At 43.8% G+C, this 19591-nt stretch overlaps 1 protein-coding gene across 12 annotated transcripts in view; it reads right to left on the reverse strand.

Moving 5' to 3' along the window:
* The window catches only part of Gli3 (GLI family zinc finger 3), a 261013-nt gene extending 246263 nt beyond the window's left edge, over nucleotides 1-14750 (reverse strand). For 6 of the 12 annotated variants that reach the window (XM_074065370.1, XM_074065377.1, XM_074065368.1 and 3 more), the window contains exon 1: nucleotides 1239-1364. Coding sequence is in view for 2 of the 12 variants with exons in the window: in XM_020152773.2 (XP_020008362.1) it covers nucleotides 1239-1362 (124 nt within the window). In the remaining 10 variants the exon portion in view is untranslated. Of the gene's footprint in view, nucleotides 1-1238; nucleotides 1403-14618 lie in introns of those variants that run through there. The other 6 variants (XM_020152773.2, XM_074065365.1, XM_074065371.1 and 3 more) reach the window with 4 other exon arrangements.
* Nucleotides 14751-19591: the final 4841 nt, after the last annotated feature.

The raw sequence follows: 19591 nt of genomic DNA on the forward strand, positions 1-19591 counted from the left end.
ATATTCTGGCTCAATGAGAAAAGCTCTGGTCCTGAGTTTAAATACCACATTTAATAAACAGAAATACAAATATATTTTCACATACATATATGTAAAGATTCATCATTTTAACTCAGACCTAACTGTATCTCCCTAGGGATTAATGCAATCCTGCACTCATTAGCCCACGGGTGTGACAGCCAACTGTCTCCTCTCCTGGCACAGCCAGCAGTGCTCACTCATGACCCAGGTGAAGGAGGGCAGAACAGAAGCCATGAATGGCCACAGAACATCAGCCATGCACCTCAGCAATGCTTGCCCTCAGATGTGAGGGTTCTGGGTTTCAGTTATCTTTCAAAGCAGATTTTGATGTTCCAACTACGCACTTAAAAAAATGTAAATCAACCACATAACGTCTTCTCAGAATAAATAAATTATAAGCCCATAGGGAGGGAAGTGCAGTTTGGCTCGTGTAAGTCAGGGAGCCCAGATATGAACCAGGATATCCAGGACCTGGGAGAGGCAGCCAGCTAACTTTTCCTAAGGGCACATGGAAAAGTGGAGTGAAATTCAGGGAAGCTAAGAATGGCTGTGAAATCTACAAAAAGTAAAGGCATTAATGGCTTACCTCATGGAAAAGTCTGGAAAGAAAACAAAGGTCACCACTAACCTATTCAGACTGTTTTTACCACAGGGGGTCTGGAATTTATTTTCAATACTCCATGGTTGAACTGAAATTGCTCTCAATACTTTGCTTAAAATTTAAAAATACAACATGTAGTGAAGGTGACTCTATGTTATCTCTGAAAACAGTTAAGTAAATTAAATCTGCACAAGCAAACAACAAAATCCATCTCAGTAACTTATGCTACCTTAAGGTTCAACTATTACATTTTGAAATCCTTTAGAGTACATGACTTAAAATTTGTGGGTGCAGGAAGACCCTACCACAAATTTCGACAATACAACTTTTGTGTCTTTTGTAATAATGAATTATTTCAACTAGTATAGACATTCCATGTGAAATGCAATGCATTCTGAACTCTTGCCAGACTAATCAAGATGATCTCCAAAATGCCAATGAGAAAATTTAGAAGAAAATGTGTAGGTTGAATGCCAAAACAGAGATTACTAAAGCCTGCTCATTCCACATCCCCACCCTACTCTCCACCCTCTTATAGATAAAGCAAACACTGGGTCCTAGTGCAAATGGTCAATCCACAAGAAATGCAGACATGACTGTGTGCTTGGCTACTCACCATTGGAAGTGGTGCTAGAGGCCACGGCCTTCTCGCTGACATCTGTTCGAGCAGAGCATCTCACGATGGAATTCTCAGCTTTCTTCTTCTCAGTGGTCGTGGAGCTGTGAGACTGGGCCTCCATGATGTCTTCTCATTACTTCAGTTCTCTTGAGGAGGAATGCCTGCAAAATACCACAGTGCCATCAGCTTCCCAAAAGGGTGAGAAAAAAACCTCAGCCAAAGACTGCTGCACCTGTCACCTGAGAAGCTAATGCCAAAATTCTAAAGCTTTAGCAAAAATTCAAAATCTGAGTGACCCTTCTCCACAGGTTTTCTGGCAAAAATGTCTCAAAGTTTTATTAACTGACCAGTGAAATGCTATCCACACACATAAGAACAGTGGGAAATGACCAGAATGTGGAAATTTTCTCAAGTTCCTCCTGAGCATTTGTTATCATATCGTCAATTTTCAGCAATGTCTTTAGTGTCACCATTACTCTTTTAAGCCATGTGTACACATTTCTCTTCAGGTGGCCACCTTATGGGAAAGGACATTAAGACAGCTTTCAAGCCAGAGGAAGGTTTTAAATTATTATTAAGATATTTTAAAGAGCATCTGACAATTTCACATATCCAAGCCCTACTCAAAGTTCTAAATAATTTGAGCTAAGCAGTAGGGATTTTTGCTTCTTTCACTAAAATAGCTGAATTTCAATCTGCTTATTAATCCAAAATCATCCAGGTAAACCATATTCTTTATGTTCTCTTGAAACGAGAACATTCCAATTCATTTGAATTACATTTTTAAAACATGCTCTCCATCCTACAAGGAAAAGTCAAAAGATCACAGACAGCAAAGGCTGGGGTCATTTGGGAAATATGAAAATTCGACTACCTACAAGTTCAGTTTATCTGTCTTTCACTAGCTTCAATCATGTGATAGTAGCTCCAACTCATCATTCATCAATTTTCACTCCCTTTAGTTCATGTTATTCTTTTCATTCTTGTCCTACACTTACAAAGAATACAAGAAAAGGTGAAAAGTCCTCTCCTTGGCATGTTTTCTTCAAGTTATCTAGATTTTAACCCCCATGGTGGGCATTTCATGTAGTCTAGTCATCTGCTTATTTTTCTCCATGTAGCAGGTGCTACAGTATTCAACCAAAACAGTGATTACTGAAATAAAATAAGCAACTGCTTACCCGGCTAAAAAAAAGTTAAGATGGCAGAGGAAACAGGTTTAGTCACTTTTAGCCCATATTTGCAAAGGAACTGTAAATTCTTCAATGTACAGAAACTTCCCCTTGACCTGGAATTCAAGTCACTAGAAGGCTTAAGAACCAGAAGCCACATGGCCCTGTGGGTACCAGCTCTTCCACTAACTTCCATTTCTTTTCGGAGATTAACCAGTGTCATTCATTGTAAAACACACAAGTTATTAAGAACAGCTTTTGTGGAATAAAAAGAAAAAAGAAACACTACGTTAAATTTCCATATCAATTGCAAGATCCACTTCAAATTCAGAACCATCCCACAAAGAACCATCTTTAGAAACAAAGACTAAAAGAGTGAAGGGGCTACTGAGGTCCCTCAGCAAAGCTGTCCCTGTGCCCAGGTCCAAAGGGCAGGGCCACCTGAAAATGGTCCCTGGAGCTGTCCAGCAAGCAACCTCAAGCAATCCTGTTGCTGAATCTCAGTTGTGCCATCTGTCAAATGACAGAATTGCACAGTAAGGAGCATTTAACCTTTTTTCTTTGGGAAGGAGGAGCACATCTTCTTTAAGAATGTGGTAATATTTAAAGAATGTCTCTCAGAAACACACTTCCAAGGGATCATAGGCTCTCCAAAGCTTTTCTATGAATCTGGATAAAAAATCTATAAAAGATAAATGTTTGACAGTCAGTTCTAACTTTAACAGTCTCAGAATGATTCTTTGGTTGTAATCATTCCCCAGAATTGATACAAATATCTTTTTTGTTTTGGTTTGGTTTTTTTAGTTTATTTTTGTTGTTGTTGTTGTTTTGGTTTTTTTGATACTAGGTCTAGCTATGTAGCCCAGGCTGGCCTCAAACTCACAATCCTTCTGCCTCAGAAAGCTGTGATTACAAGGATGTACCACCATATCCTGAATTCTGACCCCTGGGTTCAATTTCTGGTGCAATGCATTTGTCTTGTAAAGTGCCACCAGGGAACATGAATTTTAACAAGCATTACTGATTGTCAGGCTCACTAAACATCTCAAACAACCGTTCTGTGTGACCATGAACTCTTCATCTGCAAAAGTCTTTGCTGAACATCCATCTCCCCACTCCAGATTGTAAGCCCCATGAGGACAAGATTTCCACCTTCCCAGCACCGAGCATAGATAAGAATGTTTACTGACTACATAACTGATCACATTGGTGACCCTGTGACTCCTGAGTCTGCAGTGTCTTGAATTTTAGTCACCAGGGGCTAGTATCATAAATGTTCTTCTTTATCCTGTGTTTATTTGAAAACTGGCAAATTATATAAAAATTAAAAGCTTTAACAGGAATCCTTAATCCATTCTTAACTACTTGGGATAAGCAGGCACTTGCTGCATTACAACTGTTTTCTCCAAAACACATATTCAGTTTTATTAGTGGAATTTGGAGAGAGCCTACCAAGTCAAAACTACATCCAGAAAGAGGCAAAGGGGCAGAAAACCCCATCAAGAGAAAGAGATGGGTGGGATTCCTGGTAAGAACAAAGTCTCCTTCATAGTGGAGGAAGCTAATTAACAGTAGTCAGGAGATAAGTCACCAAAGTTCCTTCACAAACTTGGTTTTTGTAGAGTTCTTGGGTTTTCCCTCAAGGTAAAGGACTTCACTTTAACAAAGCAATAAACCCTCCCAGAATTCATCAGGATAGAGAGGCTCAAGTGAGAAGAGGTAAAGCTCCAGGCACTGCCTGAAATCCACTAATTAATGGTCTTAGAGAATACTAATTCCTATCCATGTTTGAAATGGATTTTTTTTTTTAAAAAATAGGCCCTTGGTCACTTAAGAGTCTACCCCCTTCTTCTATTTTGACAACTTATTTTTTGGATCTCATTAGTTAGTAACTAATTATTTAAAAGTGTGGTTGATGCTTGGAACAGGGCTATGAAAATGGCAACTTGCCAAGGCAGACACCTGCTTCCTGTATATCCCTATAAATTATATCAGTTTATTTTACTGATAAAAAGCACAACATTGTCCCTGTCAGTTATAAAGTGAAAGTTCTAACATTCTGGACACCCACGCCCCAACAAACTGTGCAGAAGAGTCCCTCAATGAGCAGGAAAGGGTTTCTGCTTCTCACAGCTATGGTGGCTTTTCACCGGCCAAGAAGGGGTCTGGAAACTCAGTACTGAGTTGATTCATTAAAGTATCAGATGTAGAAGTGACCAGTAAAAATGCCTGGTGGAATTCAGGCAACCATGGCTCACACCTGTAATCCTAACTATGTGGGGAGGTAGAAATCAGGAGGATGGCGGTTCGAGGCCACCTAGGGCAAATGGTTTGCCAGACCCGATCTCAAAAATACCCAACACAAAAAAGGGCTAGCAGCGTGTTTCAAGTGGTAGCGCACCTGCCTAGTAAGTGTGAAGCCATGAGTTCAAACCCCAGTAACTGCCAAAAAGCCCCCAAAAAACAAAGGATAAAAGCCTTGAAACCTGGAGTTTTTTAATAAAGAATTTAGAACTTAAGTATCAAGAGAAAAAAAGTTCTGCTTCACTTCAAAGACCGCTCTCTAAGGAAAACATGCCACAGTTTTTCAGATGTGAATGAAATGAGACTTCTTCCCCCCGATCTGGTACAGTTTCTTTGCTTAAGACTCCACACTGTCCCCCCTTCGCCCCTTCATGCGACACTGGACCTCAGCTGGCATGCCCCTTGATTTTTCGTGCTCAATGATAAAAGAAAAAGAAAAAGTTTGTGGCTGATGCTTCAGTCCTAGCAGCTTGAGTATATGAAAGAAAAAGAAAAAAGGGGAAGAGAGTGGGGGACCTGCCACCAAGGAAAACTGCTTCATAAACTCTGTGCCTCCTTCCGCCTGAGGTCTCATAGGTAAAAGAGAAGGATGCACATTCCTTCCTGAAAGCTTGTCAGTCAAGGCTTTTCCCATTCAACTACACCTAAACCTTTTGTATTTCCCAGAGGCCAAAACCCTGGGCACAATTAATTCCAGACTCTATTTTTAACAGTAATCCCTCTTCTGCTAGCAACCTGCCTGCAGGTGCTTCTTTTCTTCCTGAATTATAACTCTGCTTTCCTCTATCTAAAAGGAGACCTGGAGCCGCTGACCAGGTGATTGCTGTAGCACAGGTTCGCAATCGCAAATGAGCAAGGAAAAAAAAAAGAGGGGGGGGAACCATTTACCAAATTCGAGGATTCTTAAGAAGGACCTACATTTTAACAGCACTTTCACACGAAATGCCCCCAAGACCTCTTTGGAGTCAAAGGAAGAGAGGGAGAGGGGCAGCCCCCAAAGCCCCAAAGCAATGGCTCATCTTTACAAACGGGAGTCGGCATTTGGGATGGTGACTTGGGTCGTGCAGGGGGTTGCGCTCCATTCTGTTTGGCATCGGACACCTCAGGAGGTTGCAAAGCATGCCTTCCACGCCTCTGAGCACTTTCCCCGCGCAACGGCTCAAGTCCCGCCGGCCGTCCATGCCCGCGCGGCGGCGAGGCCAATTCATTAGCAGCGCGGGGCCGTGGGAGCGCCGTGGGTGCACCGCATCCATCATCATTACATCAGCGCGGGAGCCCACGCCGAGCGCTCGGGCCCGCGCCCCCATCAGTGCGCCTGCAACCCCAAGTGCCCGGGTGCCCGGGGCCGAGGAGGTGTCCCAGGCTGTGCTTTGATCCGCATTCCAGAGGCAGCCTCCGGGAGACAATGCCTGTGCGCCAGCCGGGCCGCGGGGTGGAACAGCGCCAGCGGGGTGGCTGTCCCGCCTGCACAGCCTGCAGTCCCTCCGCGGTGCTCAGAAGTAGAGTGCAGCAAGTTACCCTGCTCCTCGGAATGATCGTGAACATCTATCTACAAACTCTCTCCAGTTGGCCCTGCAACACGCTCAGCAGGCAGTTGTAGACTGGGACCCTGGTTGCATTCAGATGGCTGGTGTTAGTCAAATTCAGGGAGATGCAACTTTCCAGGTCCCTGGCAGTGCTGCTGCGACAGGTTGTGTGTGTGTGTGTGTGTGTGTGTGTAGTGGGGGGGCTGCATTATAATAAAACATTGGGGAACACTGGAAAAGTTTACAAGAAACCAATGTGTGTGTGCCTGACACACAAAACTTCAGGTGCTGTGGATGGTCAGACCTTACTGTCTATCAGGGAAGCACTCCATGGCGCACTACAGTGTTAATTAAGCCCAATCTTAACCACCACAGAGGCTCCATGCAGTAGCAAACAGTGAGCATGTTGAAAAGAAACACAATTCTGGAAAAAATGTGCAAAAATCAGTCTGTTCCCTTGCAGGTCTCTGCAGTGAAACCTCCAACCCACTAGCAAGCAGGATTCCTTTTCACAATGTGAACAATTAAATTTTTAAAAAGAAAGCACCAGTGCTAAAGCCAGCATTTAAAGTGCTGTTTGAACTGAAATGACTAAGCTGAGCTGAAGCTTGTTTTTACAAACTGCAAAAGCATCCGTCCTGAACAGCAGACTTGGTGCTTCATTTATTTCCCTAATCCACTTGGTTTTATTTTTAAGTTGTTTGAACCTGGACAACAGCTCTTTGATTTTTTTTTAATTAACACATTTAAAGATTTAAAACAACTAAGTTAAAAAGTCTAATGATAACCTAATCAGTTTCTAAGACAGAACAGCTACCGGCCATGAGAAAAAGAAGACATTCCAGAAGTCAAGCAACATATGTGAATGGCACCAGCATTAGGCCTGAAAGGAGACATTATTTCTTGCAGTTTAGGGAGCTACTGCTCCAGGAATAGGGCTTTCCAGAAAAATCACATTTATTTACACCTGCTATATACTGATAAACTAAATGCTCTCTGTAATGTGTTAGGTGCTTCAAAATTCCAGAAGAAACCATCCTGAGTAAAGATTTCTGAGGCAGTCCCACTCTCCTGTGTTACTGAAAAGTAACACCTCCTTCACACTTTATTATTGGCAGGTCAGCTGCTACTTCAGGATGCTACTCTTAGAGCAATCGTTTAGGTAAAATTTCTATTAAATATTTATGCCTCCCTATAGCTATTAAATAACTCATTTCCTAAAGAGATCCTTCAGGAAGAGAAATTTCTTTCACAAAAAGCAGGAAGCACAAGCTGACACCCGCTTTAACATTTGGATGAATTCTGGAAGTCTTGAGGTTCAATGAGCAAAATGTAGATGAGTTTAAGATGAGATGCTTAACAGCATGGGAGAAAACCTCTTATAGGTTTGTAAGAAGGCTGATGTTTTCTTGGGTTCTTGGGTTCAAATATCTTTCTGGACCTAAAATCAATTAAGTATGCCTAAGTTCTGTGACAGTCAACAGATCCCAAAATTTCCAAGGCTTTCTCTCCCAGCCTGCCTGAACTGCCTTCCTCCTTCTGCAGGAAAAGCAGCCCAACTTCATAAGTTCTTAATGAAATCTTCATGAATTTTTAACTGCAGTATTTCTGAATGTACAATTATTTTACCTTTATAGGATTATTTTTCCCATGATCAGGAAAGCCTGAACCCTTAACTACAAGTAAGAAAGCTGCTATCTGTCCAAGATGCCCTTAAGAGAGCTGAAGGCTCCCCCAATATACTGTCTATTGTTTTCAACTGTTTTCTTTTCCCTGTATTTCTGATGCTTCTGATTGCATATAAGCAGTGTTAATGACAGATACCCCAAAATGGAATTTCTGTAAGAGGAAATAGTTGCCTGGCTATGGATTGCGTGAGTCTGGTTTTAATAAATTAACTATGTCTGAACTTTTAAAAATCTATCTACCATCTAACTTCAACTGCTACAAAGCCTATGCAGCATGAAAGTAATCATTGCTGTTACAGTTGAAATCACAAATGATATTTTTGTGCACTAGTTTTACTTTTCTGTCTTGTGTATGTAGAAGATCATGAGCCCCTCTTTCTCAGCTGCCAAAAGTACTTTTGGACAAATATTTGAGGGGAGTATGAGGTCACCATTTAATACTCATTACCATTCTGCATTTTTCAAAACTCTAAATAAAACATCAGCCCCTTGAGATTTGGTTAGGCTTTGCAGGAGACACACTACATGGTAGGTGCCATTAAAAAATGAGCAACAATGTGCAGCTAACTGACCCCACTTTCTGCTGGCTAGTGGATACAAAAAATCCTTCTCAGAAACATAGATCTGAAAGTAGTCATCAGTCTACAGATCAGTTAAACTCATGAAAGCTGTATTCCCCTTAAACACACAGATATCACAAACATCATGACTTGTCTTGCTTTACTGAGGTTTGTAGGAATTAAAAGTTTTTCCCAAATTTTCAGAAAAAAAATTTTTTTAATTCATCTTATGGAACTTCTCTAACTTTGGGTTCCATGCATGTCTGTCTGTCTTTGCAATAAAGCTGAAGAGAATAGACTGCATGTTCTTTGACTAGCACTTGACTTTTAAGCCATTACAATAATTGATCAATACCTCCTAGGTGTTCAAATCAGCTACAAATAAGCCAAAGATACTCCTGTTTATCCCCCTAACTTTTCAACTTTTGATTCTTAAATCTCACCTTCAATTTAAAAGCTGTATTTTTCAAATTTAAGAAATTTTAAATTAAGGCTTACTTTGTTTAAAAAACAATATTCAATGGTCCACTTATCCACTGAATTTAGCTTACCCACAGATAGACAGCATTCTACAGCTCTCTTATTTTCGACCCTTTGCATGAACAAAATTGTGAATTCAACTTACACCAAATTACTACACACTCTCCCAATGACATCTCTGATATGGAATTTCATTTTAAAATCCACAGTTTAAACAGCAGATGCTGTCCTGAAGTGCTGTGGCCTGACCCACACATCTGGGCACTGGAGTCCCGGTTTCCGTATATCTGAGTCATTCAGGCTTTTCATTCTTAAGCAGCTGGATGAAATTTCTCTACACACTGATAACTTACTTTGGAATGAATTATTCTTTTAAAAAATATCACAAAATGAAATCAATAACAGGGTTTAACTGCCTCATTCCTTCATTACTGCAATTTGAAACTTATCTTTCATCTAAATAGTGAGTTTTCAGTCCCTTTTGCAAAAATCGATAGTTTGTAATGTAAAGCACTCTGGAGTCTTGTTAGGCATTTTATGCAACGTTCAAAAAAAAAAAAAAAAGTCAAAGCACCTGAAGTTAAAAATTTCCACAGGAAAATAAGCAAATATTACTTCACACTGCATTCTGAAGCTATTTCAAGTTTTTTCTTTTGAAAAATGGCCCTTATCTTCCATTATTTAATTAATTTAATTCTGGACTATAAAAATTACACAAGGACACAGTCAAATACTTCTGAGTAAAATGATCCTCCTGTGCTAGCACTCCACCCCCACTGATGGCCCCCCTCCTTCAAAAACAAAGTAAAGAAAAGCCCCTCTAGCTGTTTCAGGCCAGCAATCCATCCAGTTTACTGCAGGTACAATTTATATTGGCAGTGCATGCCACAGAAAACCACACTATGATGCCAACACAGTCCTTAAGAAAGTTTTCCCCTAAATCTCTGGAAAGGAGCTTTAAAAGAAAGCAAGGATTACAGTCAGCTAGAAGGTAGGGAGGGGACTTACCTCAAAGCCAGCCAAGCGGAAATCAGAGCAGTAATTCTACAAGTCGACAGAGTACACTTTCAGAGCTATAATGGTGTGAAGAAGTGCTGGGCAGTGTGGCCTGAAGGCAGCACTAATACACTGATGACTAATGGCTGGACGGGGCAGACAATGAATTTGGGGCTTGAAAACTAACAGAAACCATGCAGTACTTTGACAAATGGGCTTTCACAATTTCATTCATTGAATAACCTTTAAATACAAAATTGGCTCTGGTTCTCTTGGGAATGATATGACATGGTGCTGGACAATGATGTAAGTATTTTCTTTTTTAATTATGACTCTTACACAAAATGCAAGAGCACCATATAGGAGGACAGAACTATAGATACCACAGATCCAGACGTGGAACTGGACACAATATTGTCTTTCAGGAGGGGGCTGACCTGTTCCAGTGCCACCTTATTAAGTACGTAATGGCTTTTTCATTCAGCTTCTTTAGAAAGCCATAGATTTTCTGAGACATTTTGTCGGGTTGAAATATACACACCCAGAACAAAAAACACTTTCACATTTAAAAAAAAAAAAAAAGTGGTAATGAGTAGCTAAGAAATTTGGCACTAAAATATAGTGCATTTAGAATTACAAATGGAAAAAGTCTAATTTCCAAGGGCCAGGCAAAGGAAAAGTGCCATAAAACCACGTAAAGTTTGCAATCAAACGCACTCACAAACACATTTAACATTCAATTTCTTTCCAACAGCTCTCCTCCCTCTTCCCAATGTAATTAGCTTTTCGAAAAATAATAATTTCGTCAATTTTTTAAAAGAGAGAATGAAATATCTAAAGTGTCTCTAAATTAACAAGTACCACTTATTCCAGACAGCATTGCCTTTAGCAGGTCCTAAAAACTTAAGAAAAGGATCTTAAAACAGGAAGCTTAGTGAGCTCATAAAACTGTTGTTGGAGCCAGGAACACATAGCATATTTAATCTGCAAACTGTGAGAGTCCACAGTGATTTCAGCAAGATCTGAGGCATGCCCTCAAGGTTTGCTGGGATCTGGGATTAGGGGGTTGATAAGAACCTCTGCCGCCCATGGACATGCTTTTCTTCTGCAGTTAAACACAAATGCATGGAGACGTTTGACTGCTGCTTGGCGTTACTGCTCAAGTTATATAAAAGCTTTGCAGCTCCTTTTGCTGTCAATATATCAAAGTTTAAAAAAAATCATCAAAGTGTGAAATTTCATTTAAAGTCTTCGCCAGTCTACAGCTCTATTTCACAGGCCCATCAAATAAAAGTAAAGATGAAAAATATACCGAAAGTACTTGAAAAAGTTTGCAGCAATACTCCTGCCCTGTTGTTGTTTATTCTTTCCCCCTTTATTTGCTTTGAAACTTAGAACACATCAATTTTCATCTAGAAAAATGACAACACGAAGAGAAGGGCAGCAGCTTCTCCCAAACCTTTAATGAGAAGACAACCTGAAATTATTACAGTGGACTCTTTTGTTTAACAAATATGTATGCATTTGTTTCTTCTGTAGTCATCTCAGCATTTTAATTGCCTCTCATAATATAAGTTGGCAGAAAATTTCCTGGATCTTCCAAAACAAATCAGACCGACCTCAGTATATGAATGCCAGCAGAACTAAAACCTCCTTCAAAGAATCCTTTAGCTAGGGATTTACAACAATTGCAAAAAGAAGAAAAGTCTGACTTTTAACATAATCTACTGTAGTCTAAAAGCATTAACATTCCATTACTAAGGTTTTCTTGAGCATTTCATGACTCATTGATTCACTTCTCCTTCAAGACTGGTTTTTCCTAGTACATTACTGTCTCCATGTAAGTGAGTGCATGCAACAATGATCATTAAATTGTTTCCTTTCAGAGCTCCCAAACTCTAGCCTCAGAAAAGGGGGGAGGGGAGCTCAGGAAGCAGGATACCTTACATAGAAGGAAGGACTTCTAAATGCCTAAGCCCAGAGGAAGTCTGAAACCCTTCAGCATGCAGGTAATTAAGGAAACTTCCCTGGCTAAGAAACAAAGGAAAGTCCAACTTTTAGACTTGGGCATCAAATTGATAAATTAACAATTCTTTCATTAAATAAGTAATGAAATAACTCAACAAAGCCATTTTTCATCAGCGCTGAATTTTCTCATTTCTGTCTGTGGTCCTTTGCAAATTAGATATACAACAAAAACATGTATATGTCAGGATTCAGTCAAGGAATACAAGCACGTTAAAAGCAGTGTGGGGGGAGACTGGTGGGCAACTGGGCTAACCCACTAGTGTATTAATAACGCAATGTATACCTTTAAAAGTGTTTCTGCTTGTGTGAAATTTCACTAGACATCTCTCACATTGATGCATTCACGCATCTTAAACCAAAGCCTCCCTAGACTGACTTTAAGAATTATATACCCTGAAAGGTTCTTCCCTTAGGCAGAGAGTCCCTAATTAAGTAGCTTTTAGTGTAAAATAAACTCTCTGCTCTGTATAAATATGCTATTGCAACTAATTTAAATGTTATTTTATGTTTGTTTTAGCTTTGACTATAATCTAACTGGCCAATGTGTTCGTGTACCAGGCTGTTAAGATCAATATTTCCTAACATAAACAAATTCTTTAGATACTTCACACAGTTCACATTGTTAAAACCAATCACCATTGCTTTCATATATCCCCTCAAATGAAATACTATTCTGCTTTAGAAAAAAATGAAGAGATTTTTGAGGTTATTTCACTATTTTAAAACACAGCATTTTCTTTCTTCAAAATAATCTTGACACATGTAATTAAGAAACTGTCAGACTATTATTAATTTTTAATTTAAAACCTAAATGAAATAATTACAGAAATCAATCAATAAGGCACCTTTTCAAATTACAGAGCAATTACATAAATATTCCAAATTAATACTTTAGACCAATTCTTGAAGATTTTGGTCTATAAAGTGCGAAGACATCAAACAACAAAAAAAGTGTGACTTGGGAAGGATGGCTAGTTCTTGCCTTAAATACACTGAAACGAGATCATTTCAGATGGCCATGGCACAGACGCCCACACCAGCCATGCCCAATGCACTCAAGCCGCCGGCAACTCTTCTTTCTAAAAGTTAATTTATTTCCACCAGACACACATTTCAAGGATCTTAAAAAAAAAAAAAAGGCCTCATCCAAATTTTGTGCAAAATCACTTTAGAAGGGAAAGGCCTAATTACTTGAATTTTCAGAGAAGTGTATCTACTGTGCTCTGGAAAGACTAATTGAGGAAGAGATGTTGGAGAGGAAAGGGAGAGCAGGAGGTGTTTTTCTAGAACTAGGAATATCAGCGGGGCTAATGGCACTGCCCCTGTATTTGCACAGCGGCCGGCCCTCCGGACCTCTCACTAAAGGGCTCTTTTACCGGGAGATGTGGACAGTCCATCATTTCAAACTGAAGTGGCAGCTGGAAAATGTGGAACAGCTGGCAAAGAGCTGGGAGAAAATGTTTTACATAAATATATGTACATCTAAATTGGCAGAGGGCCATGAGCACTGTACCCCAGGCCAGAATCTATCCGGCAGTCTACACCAGGGACGTGAGAAGTTGGGGGGCAGGACGAACAGCAGCGGAGGAAACCTCCTAAATGGACTTTCCACCCTGAGTCAGCATGGGGAGCCAGGGGCCCTGAGGCTGCCCTGGGATGGCATCTTACTGAAAAAGGTGCACTCAGCGCCATGAGCACAAGGGTTACAAAAGGATCAAGGGCCGCTGTGGAGTGGAGCGTCCACATCTGGCAATCTGCTTAAAAGTCACTTCACCAACTCCCCAAGTTTGGGCTCGGTATTTACTCCTTCTCTTCCTCCTCCCGCGCCTTTTCCCTCTGCAACTGAAGAAAGTAACTGTCCCCTGCAGAGTGATTCATACCCAACTCTGCTCTGTGCAAATGCGGCCTCTTAAATGATTACTGCAAGGGCCAAGCTTTTTCTTCTTCTTCTTTTTTTAATTTTTAATTTTTTTATTTTTTCGTGCTACCCCTGGAAAGGAAAAGAAATAAAAGCGAATCCCAAATCATACACAGATGGCACAACTTTCACTTTTCCTCTCTGACGACGGAGGCGCGCCTCTCTCTGTGCGCTCACACCACACCCCCACCGTCGGCAGGGAAGCCCAGGCTGGAGAAAGCCCGGCAGCCGCGGCCAAGCAGTGGCGGTCCCCGCGCTAACCCACAGCGCCGGCCACCTCCTTCCTCCCGGCCGGCGACCGTGCGCACCAGGCGCCGGAGCTCGAGAGCGCAACAGCGCGCAGGAAGGAGCCCGGGACTCTGGAGTCCACCGCAGTTCTTTTTAACCCTTTGGGAGGGAGTGGAGGCGCGGGACGCTGCACTGCGGCTGCAACTTCGTCCTCCCGCCGCGACGTGAAATTCTGCAATCCTACTCCGGATCGCCAAGGGGATCAGACACTTGGAAGCAGACCTTGTAGAAGGGAGCGAATGAAAGACTTGCTCCGACGCCCTAAGGGAGGTTCACTAAATCTGGGAGCCTTTTGACAGCCATTTTAATGCCACCCCTTTCCCGGCTTGGGGACCACCTCTGGACCTGGAGGCGCGGCCGCGGCCGCAGGAGCGGGCTCCCGGGCCCGCAAAACAAAGAACTTCTGGCGGGACGTACCTGCGGCGGCGGCGGCTGTCAAGACTCCGAACTTCCCATAGACCCGCGTCCGGGGCGCGGGCGGACGGCTCCCGGCTGCTAGCGGCCGCGGGCGGCTCGGGCTACCGCGATCGGCCAGGCTGGGCGCGGGATGGGCCGGCCGCGGGCATGGTGCGGCGCGGGCGGCCGCGGGGAGGGCGGGAGAGCGGCGCGGGCGAGTGGGAGCAGCGAGTGTGCGCGAGTGCGAGTGTGCGAGCGCGCCGGTGGCGCGGCCCCTGCCCGCTCCCTCCCGCTCGTGCAGCTCCGGCATCGGTTTCAGAGATCTGTAATCCGATCCCTTCTGACTCACAGGCCCTGAGTGACAGTTCTGATTCGGTTCAACCGCGGGAGGGAGGAGAAAGAGAAAGAAAAGAGCCCCCCACCATCTGCCCCTCTCGGCATCCAATCCACTTTCGGGAACAAGGTCCCATCCCGGTCTGGAAGCCCGCGCTGGCTGGAGGAGCCCCCCGGCCCGGCCCGGCCCGGCGCTTGCGGGCGCTACTCACGGGGTGGAAAAGTTGTCCCTCGGCTGTGCGCTTCCCTCCCGCGCGCTCCCTCCTTCCCTCCTCTCCTCTTCCTCCGCCTCCCCGCGCTCCTCCTCCCCAAGTTTTAACAGATGTTGGCCGGGCGGACTCTCCACTCTTCCCCGCGCCCCCTCTTCCTCCGCCCCCGCCCCCGCCCCGTCCCTTTTCTTTCGGCCACTCTTGGGCTCCGAGGGGACGCGCCGAGCGGCAGGACGCCTGCCGCCGCAGGGGGCGAAGTTGGGAAAACTTGGAGAGCTGCACGCCTTACTTTTGCTTTCTCCTCCTTCCAGGCCGCGCTGGGGGCCCGCGCTTCCCCCGCCCAGCGGGTCCCCGCTCCGGGAGCGGGTCCCAGCTGCGATGCGGGCGGCGGCAGCGAGGAGGCCTCGCGTCGCGGGCCGGGGTCGGGGGCTGCTGGGGGAGCCGGGGAGCCCGGGAGCCCCGAGCCACGCGCGCTCCCTCCCCGCCCTCCGCCTCCTCCGCCTCCTCCGCCCCTCCCCAGTCCTCACACAGACACATTCATGCCTGCTCCTCCTCTTCCCCCTCCTTGACCCCGCGCCCGCTCGGCGCGCAGAGGCCCCACCCACCCGGCAAGGGGAAGGGGGCCCGGGTGTGATGTCACCCGCGCCCTCCCGGCCTGCTCGATCTGCACCGCCGAGGCGCCCCCCGAGCGCGCTCCGGGACTCCCAGGCAGCGACTCCCTGCGCCCATCCCCTCCCATCCAGGCTCTCCCCTTTCCTTTCTCTCGCGCCCTTCTTCTTTTAAGGCCTTTCAGTTCCCCGCCGCCCCCACCTCCAACCTCGGCTCCCTCTCCTTTTTTTACGTTTCCCCAGGCCAACCCTGAAACTCCCTCTCTCGCGGGATGAGGCTTTTGGAAGTTCGGGGTTTTTCACTTGAAGGGACTCATCTGCTCTTGGGCCAAATCTGAGTAGCGGGAACTGCCACCACTCAGTCTGCCATCCCCATCGGCCACTTTAGAAAGGCTACCCAAACAAAAGACCCCGCTCTGGGAATCTGGACTCGAACGTGGTGCTTTTCCTTGAACTACAAAGTGTCTGTGTCCTTGATTTATTTTCAGAGGCCCATACGCGTAAAACTGATATTCCCTCCTTCCTCAACCCGCCAGGCCACATTCATCTGCTGCTTTCAAGTACCTAACCTGGACCCGTAACTTAAAAGGAGGATCGCAGGGAGCAGGGGGTGGTGGGGGAGGGCAAAGCAGAGAAAAGAAAACCCTTGTGACATTCCAGAATTCTGGGTAAGCCAAGAGTCTACCCACCTACCCAGCTAGAAGTGCCTTGGAGCTCAGGGTGCGCTTGTGTGGAGACGCTGCGTGTCTTGATGAAAGAAGAGAGTGGGTGGGTTAACGATTAGCTATTATGATTTGAAGAGTATTTTGAGATTTGCATGCTTAACTGGAGAATTTTCTTAGCGGATTTGACGGTGGGGTTCACTATTTCCTGAGACTTGTTGCTTATCATGAAGACATGACAAAGGCAGAGACTGACTTTAGCTTTCCTCTATGGTAGAAGGAGTGGAAATAAAGCAGGACTGAAGGCACGTGTTAGTCATTTGTTTGAAGATTTCTCTCCACCTCACCAATCTTTAAAGAAAAAACAAAATGACAGCAACAACAAAAAAACACTGGTTCATCATAGACAGCAGAAGTCTCAGAAAACAGGGGTAGCCACAACTCTCCCTCACTAACTGACCTCAGGCCTGGGAGGATTCCCTGTGCCTCCTTAGGTTCTGAGCCATCTGTGGGTTCCTGTCCAGCATACCAGGCTATTTAAGTGCCAAGATGGGGATCCTGGAATCATACCTCTAGAAGTGTAAAAGGATCTAAGTGTGTAAACAGGATTATTTCCTGTTTGAGATTGCAGAGGCTTGCAGGCTACTCTTTCCCTTGATACTCCTGCAGTATCAGTCAAATTTTTTTTGTATTCCAGATTGCTTTGCCTCCCTCACATGAATGCAAATAGTACATCATGATAGCCTTCTCCCTTCACCCAATGGCAAAAAATACATAAATAAAAAGGACAGCCAATAAATCAGCAAGGAGAATAAAGTAGATATTTTAACTTTTACTTCCAACAGTCTTCTAGCCCATTTTGAGTCATAAAGAGCTTGATTTTCATCTGAAAAAAAAAAAGAACAAAGAAAGAGCAGTAATCTTTCTTCCTCAACCCATCACAGCTCAAAACAGAGGAGGAGCAATGCTGTTTTCCTGTGTTAATTTTCTTGCCTTAGATCCTTGGTGGAAGTGGACAACTCTACTTTAATGGTAAACATATACCTAAGTGACAATTCTGCATAAATGGTGGCAGAGAAAGGAAATATTTTGCCTTATGTAAATGAAATCATGCCATGAGTGGCTTTCAGTCCATGTTAACTTCAGAACTCTTTTCCAAGGGAAACCTTGTGTAAAAGTCTCAACGGAGTTACTCTGAAGTTGGAGTGGGGTCTCAGAATCTATCCAAGAAGCCTTTCCTCTGTCACCCCTTTTTCTATCATAGCTCCTGGGACAGCTCTAAAAAACTACAGTGGCTGCTGAAACTCAGTGTGGGAACTTCTGTTGTAAGGATAAGCAGGCTCTGAGATGCCTCCCCAAGTCTGAAATTCAGTCATTGTGCATTCACTTGCTGCCTTCTCTCACCAGTTCTCATTTCAAATTCAAATGTCTTAGGAAATTTTAATATAGTAGGTCCTCAGAATAATTAAGCTTTTAATTTTTTTTTTTTTACAAGGAAATAGGAGACTTGAAGGAACTCATTAGTTTTCCTAAGGCTGCCCCAACAGAGCAGCACAAACTGATAGCTTAAACAACAGAAATGTACTGTCCTACATTTCTGGAGGCTAAATTAAGGTGTCACGCAGAGCCAATCTCCAGCTAGAAGATGTAGAAGGAAAGTCCTTCCTGGCTTCTTAGGAACTTGGCCCCTGGTGACAGCTGCCAATCCTGGCTGTCTTCACCTCCAGCTCCTTCACTCCAATCTTTGGCCAGGTCATCTTATGGCATTCTCCCATTCTCTCTCTTCTTCTGATAATGACACAAGTATCCCAGTATGACATCATCTTATCTAATTACATCTGCAACCCCATTACAGGTAAGGTCACATTCTGAAGTTCCTGGGATTAGGACTTCAACAGTTCTTTGGGGTGAGGGGTGGGGGATGGAGCACACAATTCACCTCCTAACAACACTGTCCCAGAAGGGCTCATGTGTTAGTAGCTTAGCCTTCAGCGTGGTAGTTTCCTTTCTCACCATGTGATTGTTCTCACATGCGTTCTTACCATGATACCTTCATGAAGCCCTCACCAGAGGGCAAATTAATGAGGCCTCTAAACCTCTTTGCTTTATAAAGTACTCAGCCTTGAGTATTTTGTTATACCAATGGAAAATAGACTAACAGAGACAATGAGAGGAAAATGGAGGATCTGAAACCTAGAAGACAAAAGATGAGCCTGAAAACAAACTTCTCACACTCCTCTGCAATTTTTCTGTCAGGTGCGCACTCCTAAATATTATTCTTGCCCTTGCTTACCAATGTAGCTCTTCCATCTTCTTGTACGGTAGTCATCAACTGATTATTGGGAAATTCCAGTGTACATGTTTCATGTGGACTGCTAAACTTCCACTTGGAAGTGATGAAATTCCAGCTCGAATTGATTTAAGTTAAATTTAAAAGAGAAAGGTGGATATTTTATTGACTAACAAGTTCAGAGATATGTAGGTAGGGCTCAGGCAATGCAGGATCCAGGGCTTAAACAACGTCTGTGGGAGTTCTGTTTCTACTTTCAACTCTACTATAGTTCTACTTCATACAAACTCTCTTTAGGCAACCAAGAAGAGTGACAGGAGGCAGCTTCATTTTACATGATAAATTCTACGTTTCTCATTCCAAAATAATCACTTTCCAGGAGGATGTAATGTTCCTCTTTGCCAAGAAGGAAGAATAGTTCTACGCAGACAGACAACACTTGTCATTAACCCATGTCCTCTAAAGGCCACCGTTTTCTTCTCTTTGGGGCTGGTTCTCTTCTGCAATGCAGGGCTGTCAGTTTTGCTTCAGTTGCTCCATCATGGAGCCGCCTGCTAGGAGGAGATGTGTTCAATCCACTCTATTCTAAGGGAGCCTCAGGCCCTGAAGTCACAGGGGTACATCCTGCAGTACATGGAGGAAAGGATTTCCTTGCTTCTTGGTGGTACACTTGATCTCAGGCTATCTTTCTCTTCTTTCTTTTTTCAGCCTCTTCTCTTTCATCCTCTCTCCCTTCCTGACCCTTCCTTTCTCTCTTCTCCCTCCTTTCCTCTCTCATCTCTCCCTTCTCCCTCCCTGCTCTCCTTTCCCTCCGGCTCTCCTCCACTGGCCATTTTCCTGAAGGTTGCAGGATCTGACAGGAGGAGAGGAGGGGAAGGTGTCCATTTTTCAG

The sequence above is a fragment of the Castor canadensis genome, chromosome 2 (genome assembly GCF_047511655.1).
Source record: "Castor canadensis chromosome 2, mCasCan1.hap1v2, whole genome shotgun sequence".
NCBI lineage: Eukaryota > Metazoa > Chordata > Mammalia > Rodentia > Castoridae > Castor > Castor canadensis.